The following is a 7,835-nucleotide window of genomic DNA, read 5'->3' as shown; positions in this document are numbered from 1 at the left end:
AAATCAATGCCTGGATCAAACCATATGCTAATGTCAACAGTCAGCAGGAAGAAGCATCAATAAAAGTGACTCCATGGAGCCTCAGGAGACATCATTTTTTTATGATTATCTTCTTTGAATACTTTTTTACTTAAATACATGTGTATGACTACGTATACCTACACTATTATCCTTTAAGAATACAGATTAATCAGATATATGCTATAATATGTTATTTACAGAAACATAGATATGTGCATAGATATATGCTTCTGTAAATAAACACACCATGTTATCTGTCAAATGTACCCTTCATTAGGACAGATTCACTTCAACCTAAAGTCCTCCAGAGTGTTTTCTGTGCACACGTGAGTGAACATCGAATGTTCAATCATTTAAATTTAACTTTGGTCTTTTAGGGGTCCTAGGTAGTACTTTTCAGTTGGTGGAGACTGGTTTCCAAGAAGAGGGTCTATACTGAAGATTCTGTCTTTTGTTTCACTGGACACAACAGTTGTGTCCATTCTGGCTAAAACTTGATTAAAGCAGTTAAAACTGCATTTAGCTTTTGAAACCAGTGTGAATTTTTTTACCTTTTTTGGTCATGGTCGGGGGAGGCACTGAACTATAGAGAAGAAAAGGGGTAGGGTGATTCAGGCTGCTCCGGTTTTGTGGTCTTGCTCCTTTTAGAGGAACGAATGTGCTCAGCTAGGGGGCAAAGGGAATTGTTGGATTAGAGTAAGGACCAGCTCGGTTAAAGGGTCTTTTCCAACTTCCACAAGCAGCCAGCTGAAATATAAGAGGGAAAGGCGGCCCCAAAGCCTTTGAAAGGCGTTATCAAGAAAGGGACCAGAAACCACATTTTTACGGAGGACCACTGGCAGGAAAGAAGCCCTCCTAAACACACTGAATATTTCATTTCTGTGGGGAAATCTAGTGATTCATCTTTCCTGCGCATATGTAACCGATTCAGCCTAAAGGTGCATTTAAATAATAATAATTAGCTTGAAGGAGCCTAAAGGGGATATTTACATCTTTGTAGGAGGGCTGCTCCTCCAGTGATGGATGGTGAACTGGGCTGACCGGGCTGCTGCTGCCGCCGCCACTCGCCTTCTGGGGGGCCAGGGGTGGCGGCGGGGGCGGGGGCAGGTCCGAGCCGGGGTCCCCGAGTTTCCCGTCCTCCTGCAGCAGCCTGGAGGAGTTCAGGCCCAGCGGGAACGCGCCCGCGACGGCCGGCGCGCGGTCCCGGCTGCTCCCCTTCTCCGACTGCCCTCGGCCGTGGAGGAACCGGCCGCCCCCGACTAAGGGGTCCCCGAGTAGGACCCCCGTCTCCTCGTCCTCTTCCTCGTCGTCGTCAAGGTCTCGACTTTCCACCTCCTCTTCCTCTCCCTCGGGGGGCTTGTGGCCCTCCACGTCCACCTCCTGCTCTTCTTCCTCGTCGTCCTCGTCCTCGGAGCTGTCCTCGCTGGGATAGCTGCAGCTGGTTCCCGCCGGGGACAGAAGGCCTCGGTGGTGCGGGTGCGGGGCCAGAGGGGGCGGAGGGGGCGGCGGCGGCGGCGGGGCCGGGTGGTGGCGCTCGGAACCCGGCTCGTCGGGCTGCGGGGGCAGCAGCAGCAGCGGTGACGGCGGCTGCGGGGGGGTGTGGTGGTGATGGTGGTGGTGAGGATGGTGGTGGTGGTGGGGATGTGTCTGGGCCGAGTGGGGCGCGCCCGCCGACGCCCCGTGCAGCTTGGCCAGGCTCTCCGCGTCGTCCTTGCCGCCCACTGGCCGGAAGGCGCTGGAATGGTGGTAGCTGCCACCGCCTGCTTTGCGCCCCTCCAGAAGGTGGGGGTGGTGGGGCGCCGGAACCCTGGAGCCCGCGGGGCCAGCCCCGGCAGCCGCGGCCCCTGCTCCGGCAGCTGCCACAGAGTCAGCGGGCGGCGTGGAACCCGCACTGCAGTCCCCGCCGCTGCCGCCCGGGGGCGACTCGAAGAGGGCGTCGCGAGAGCCGGCGCCCCCGGCAGGAGGCGGTGGGCCCGAGCCCGGGCCGTTGGCCAGGACCTGTGGGGGCTGCCCTGACGGGGGCGCGGCCTCGGCGCTGCCAGCCGCGCCGCCGGGCTCAGCCAGGTCCAGGAAGGCCTGACGCAGCAGTGCCGGGCTTTCGCCGAGCGCGCAGCCCAGCGCTGAGGGCGGCTGAGGCGGGGGCTGCAGGTAGGTGGGCACCGGGAGCCCGCCAGGGGTTCGCGGCGGCCAGAACATGCAGAAAGGAGGATAGAAGGCGTCCTTGCGGCCACCGGGCCAGAAAAGGCCGGACAAGCCGGCCTTGGGCGCAGCGCCCGCACCGCCTGCGCCCGCGCCCCCCAGGGCCTCCGCGGCGGCGCCCGCGTCCTCTTTCTTGTGGCACAAGCCGAAGGCGGCGGCCGCGGCCGGGAAGGTGTAGGGGTGCGGGAAGAGCCCGCCGCAGCCGGGAAACTTCTGCAGGACGCCCCCGAACGAGCCTTTGCTGGGCACCGGGATGACTGGATAGCTGCGCGGGCCTTTGGCCCCGGCCCCGGCGCCCGCCCCCGCGCCCGCGCCCACGCCCACGCCGGCCACACAGCCGCCCCCAGCGCCGCCCCCGCCAGTCCCCGCGCCGCCGGAAGCAGCGGCCACAGAGAGGCTGGCGGCTGCGGCCGAGAGGCTGGCTGCGGCTACTACGGCGGCCTCCTGCAACGAGTCCTCGTCGTCGTCGAAGCGCGGCCGCTTGTGATGGGCGTGCGGGGCACCCGCCAGCTCCGCCAAGGGCGGCGGTGGTGGCGGCGGCGGCGGGGGCCCACCCAGCAAGTGGGGGCCCAGCAGACCCCCGCCTCCAGCCACCGCGGCCGCGGCAGCCACCGCCGCCGCCTTGACAGAGCTGAGCGGGTGGCAGGCGGGGTGCGCGCCAGGCTGGGGCAGGGCGCGCTTGCGGCTGCCGCCGTTGAACATGGCCTTGACGTCCTCCCAGGCAAAGACCAGCTCGTCCTGGGGACTCTTGTCGGTGAGCTTGAGATGACGGCGCCACGAGTTGAAGTTGGCTGCGTCTGGCTGAGTGTACTTGGCGTCGGGCGTGCGGTGGGAGTGGAAAATGAACTTGTTGGGCGAGAAGTACATGTTGCAGTAGCTGCATTTGATGCACTTGGCGCGCGAGCTGTTGTAGCGCGCGGGGATGAAGCTGCCGCGGCAGCCCCAGGCGCACTCGTGTGACACGTCGAAGGCGAAATTGTCTGGCAGCTTGGGCGGCCTGTTTTCGCCCAGGAACGACTTGCACAGACGCTCGGCCTCGCGTTTGGTGATCATGCCGCAGCGGCGCGATGAGATGGGCATGGCCCCGGCACGCCGCAGGATCTCCAGTTGCACCGGCGTGCACTGCACACACGTGATGCCCAGCGCCACGCGGCGGTTGTGGATCTCGTTGTAGCTGAAGTTCTTGAGCAGAGTGTTGGAGATCTGCGCCAGGCACAGGCGCTCCTGCCCGTCGATCACCAACGACACGATGGGAATGCCGTAGAGGATCACCTGGCCCACCTGGTTCGGTTTGAGGTTGGCGTGCCCTGGCCGCGGCTGGCTCAGCGCGTCGGGCTGGAAGGCGCTCGACGGCGACGCCAGCAGGATGTCGTTGGGCCCCGGCAGCGGACTGGATGCCATCTCCGCCGCAGAACCCCGGGCCGAGACCTACAGGTCTGCCTTGGACACTGGAAAGGAAAGGAGAAAGCGTTGACTTGAGCCTTTTCAGACTAAAATAGAGGGGTGGGGTGAGTCGCTAACCAAAGAATTAGAATAACTTTCTAAGACATGGTTATTACGGGAAAAAGTGACCAAGTGTTGAACACAAGAGAGTCATCTCTTAATTTCCTTCAAGGTCATCCTTTAGAAATGCAGGAATTTGCACTTCTAAACATTTAAAGTGAATTAACTGTGTATTTTGCTCAAAAGCAGTGAATTCCTAAGAAACCCAGGACCTTATCCCGGATTTATAGAAGCTGTTGGAATAAAATGGCTTGCCTGCTAGAAATTAGGTAGTAATGACAGTTGTAACTAGTACAGATTATAAAAGTTATGGAAAACGGGCTTGGCATAGAAACTCAAATTTAAAGAGATATAATTCTCATTTGCTTGGAGATAGATTGATTTTGGTTAAAAAGTAACCCCAAAAACCCTTTAAAAAGTTATTTTCATGGTGTCTGTGGTTTCCTTGGGGAAATTCATTATTGGTTGAAACGCAGGTCATTAAAGCAAAACGAAATCCCTTCTCCCTCATCCTTGCCATTAGATATTTTGTTACTGTAATTATAATTTTTTTTGAAAAAGTGAAAAATATACAATGTCGTATACACAGTTGCACCAAAATAGGATGTTTCAGTTTTTAAAAAACCTGCTTGCTGAACTGAGTGGTTCTGGTCTCAGATAGGTAGGTAGCTTAAAAACATGATTGAAGATGGTAATCGTTTAAAAACGGTTTTCCTGTCATTTCCATGACGATAAGAAAGTAAGTACAGGCAAGGGTGTTAAACCCAGAAACAGTACACAGAAATGAACAATTCTTGGGGATCTTCATTGGCAGACTTCAAAAGTCAAATTTTTTAGCTTGATGTGTACCACCTTCTGTGACTTTTTTCCCCTAATTTATTTCGATATCTCTATATCTTTATGAGGAAAAGCTGCCCCACCATATAGCTAATCGGAGGACTAGGTAATCTTTGGGAGTGTTGAAAGTCGAAATCCCAGGTTGAGCCTGCGGTAAAATTTCTAACTTCACCTCCAGTCAACAGAATGCCACAATGAGGGAAAATATTCAGTAAGTTGAAAATCCAGAAAAAGGAAGCGGAAAGAAATTTTTGCGACAATGCCACTAAGCGAAAACAAGGAAAGTGGCTCACTCCCTAGGAAACAAACAGTGATCTTTCCACAGCTACATTTCAAGCGCATTGGCCAAGGCTATGCTTTGCCCTAAAAAATCACCAGAGGCCATAGTATGGCCCCTTTTGGCCACGTACAGCGAGTTCCCTATTACAGTGCTTTCAGAGGGTACACGATCTTACTCCCTCACACAATTTCTTATCCGTGTCCTCTCTCTGGGCCCCTGTGGCATCTATAGAGCAGCCTCTGCCCTGCTGCCCCCTGGATCCTCAGCTCTCATTACATTCGGCGGCCTCCAGGAAGCTTGAACAAACCTCGACGCGATCAAAGGAGAGGAAAGCCTGGATTGTCACTTCGGGTGGATCAGAGACAATATTTCCAGGGGACAAGGCGTTACATGGCAGTTCAAGGCTCAGTGACAGCCGAGTCTGATACAACCAACACTAGCTTCGCCAAGTGGCCCTTCGATGCTCATTTCCCTTCCAAACAAGGTTCATATTCGCTTAATAAGACCCTGGGATAACTCCAACTCTCTCTCCCCAGCAAGGCGCGCAACTGGCCAACCGGGGCGGGAAACTGGCTCTGCATTAAGGACTCGCAGCCTTAGCAGCAGTAGACCAGGCAGAAGCGTCCCCTCACTTTTACCCCAAGCCCTCCCAGAAACTCCCGTCAGAGCAGAGACACAATTAAGGTTTAGGCTGGGGCATTATTTTTTTGGAGGGGTGGGGAGGGGAGAAGAGACAATTAAAAGTTAGTTGAACTGAGAAAGGAAGCTGGAGAACTTCCCTATCCTGCCCAAGAGCCAAAGACCCCCCACCCCCAACTTAGTTCTCTCGACTCCCAAACCAGTCACCACGGAAGCCCACTGCTGCCCCTCAACCTAACGCGGAAAATCCTACCGCTGGGGATCTCAAATAGTGCACTGCAAGCTGTGTGCCGGATCGGGGCGGCCGGTTCCGGCAATACCTGGTAACCTCTGGGTGTCTTTAGGCGTGTGGCTGCCGGCCCATCTTCCGAGGGCGCTCGGAGGCGAAGCATCCAAGCAGGTCCTCGTATCCAGCGGGTGGGACTCCGGCGGGCTCCACGCGAAGATCCGGGCTCTCGCCCGAGCGAATGGCGCTCTAACCCCGGCCTGGGGAGAATGATGGCCTGAATTGCGGCGGGGCGTCCTCTCCACCGCAGAAAGTGTGGGCACGCGGAAACCTGGGGCAGGAGAGCCCCAAGTGGAGCGCAGTCTGACAGAGCCTTTCTCTGTCTCTGAACTCGTGTGGGACCGAGGGGACGCCACCCAGCGGGCAGGGTGACGTCACCATCTCCCTGACACTCCACATTAAAGGGCTGGCATGTTACAGGGAGGGAGGGGGAGAGCGAAAGCCAGCGTGAGCAATAGAGAGATCGTTTCTCAGCAGGCACGAAAGCTACCAACCTAACCAACTCGCAACTGACAACAACCTCCTCAACCCCTGAGTAAACTGCAGCAATGGTGCTGGAGCCGCAGATCTGATTTAGGAGTGGAAAGCGAGCAGTCTGCCTGCATCCCGGGACCTGGATCCTGGAGGCCCCGGATTCTAGAGGGAGGCCTCCAAATTAACTATATCCCTGCCTGTTATTGTCTCCTCCCCTCATTTCTGAGTCACCCTCCTTCATGAATGATCCCTCTGGTACACGATGCAAAGCTGCTCTGTGTCTCTGAAGACAGAATCCACAGTCAGCCGGAGAATAAATTAGCTTCAGTGACTCCTTTAAAACGCTATGAAATGAGAAAACGGAGAGAAGTTTCCACATAGGGTGCCCAATCTGAAAACTTGGAGTGCCCCGACTTTGGCACATATGTTTGCTTTATAGGACACAACGCAGAGTCACTGCAGCCTTCTCTATTTTGTGGAGTGTACCATTAGGTGAGGACCCCAATATGTGCATGTGCACATCGATTTTCAAACTGCATTCAGAATTGTCCTCTAACCCATTTTACAAGATCCATACAGGCTACCTCTGCACAAGGAAAGGGTGGGGCGGGGAAGCAGGGAGGTCCCTAACATGGATCAGTCCTTGAGCAAGTTGCCAATTTTCCTGGAGAAATAAATAAATTTAATCAGGAAAACACGTAGAAGCATGCTCCCCTCCCCTAAAATAAAGACTAGGATAAGAAAACATTTCCTCATAGTTTCCCTAAATGAGGCACACCCTAGTCTATTAATGAAGTGTCAATATTGTGCCTCCCAACTGACCAGCTGTTAAGACTAAAAACGACCACTGGCTAGTTTATCAGAAAGGAAAGAAACCATTCATTTGGAGTATGTTCTAAGAAGGATGCCGGCTCGGGGTGGGGTTGGGAAATCCTTTAAGTTTTTCCTTTACTGCCATAGCTGAATTTTCAATTGCTGCCTAGTGAAACAGTCTTAGCATTGTGGAAATGATGGAAAAACCTCTACCAAGCTGAAAGCCCACCCAGATTGTGTCATAGCACCAACAACACACCACTCCTAAATACAAGAGCAAAAACATGAAATCTTAACACTTCATCAAAGGTTAATAAACCCAAGGAAAGTAAATTGAACAAAAACGTGAGGGGCTTGTTGCTCAGGAGTTGTGGCTATTTTAAATTAATATCCTGAAAACACAGTTACAGAGCCATGAAAATGGAAACGTTTGGGCATAAGTTTCAACGGACAATGAAAGAATTTTTCACCCGTCTTCTAGTTTCTAAAGACATTCAAGGCACAAATTGGGCTTTGTCCTAAGGGGCTGAGATCAACCTAGTGCTCCCCCGCCAATACCCCAAAGCCTCCCATCCTAAAAATAAGGAAAACTTGGCCGGGCGCGGTGGCTCAAGCCTGTAATCCCAGCACTTTGGGAGGCCGAGGTGGGCGGATCACAAGGTCAGGAGATCGAGACCACAGTGAAACCCCGTCTCTACTAAAAATACAAAAAATTAGCCGGGCGCGGTGGCGGGCGCCTGTAGTCCCAGCTACTCAGGAGGCTGAGGCAGGAGAATGGCGTGA

General features: G+C 54.4%; 1 protein-coding gene across 4 annotated transcripts in view; it reads right to left on the bottom strand.

The window, feature by feature from the left end:
• The window catches only part of LOC105489363 (SKI family transcriptional corepressor 2), a 47,889-nt gene extending 40,332 nt beyond the window's left edge, over positions 1-7,557 (bottom strand). For 2 of the 4 annotated variants that reach the window (XM_071085408.1, XM_071085409.1), the window contains exon 1: positions 1,012-5,767. In XM_071085408.1, coding sequence (XP_070941509.1) covers positions 1,012-3,621 — 2,610 coding nt within the window. In that variant the 5' untranslated portion in view covers positions 3,622-5,767. Of the gene's footprint in view, positions 1-1,011; positions 5,768-5,799 lie in introns of those variants that run through there. The other 2 variants (XM_071085407.1, XM_071085406.1) reach the window with 2 other exon arrangements.
• Positions 7,558-7,835: the final 278 nt, after the last annotated feature.

This window comes from Macaca nemestrina, chromosome 19, assembly GCF_043159975.1.
Source record: "Macaca nemestrina isolate mMacNem1 chromosome 19, mMacNem.hap1, whole genome shotgun sequence".
NCBI lineage: Eukaryota > Metazoa > Chordata > Mammalia > Primates > Cercopithecidae > Macaca > Macaca nemestrina.
Note: the sequence above shows the minus strand (reverse complement) of the source record. Positions and strands in the feature narration are given on the sequence as shown.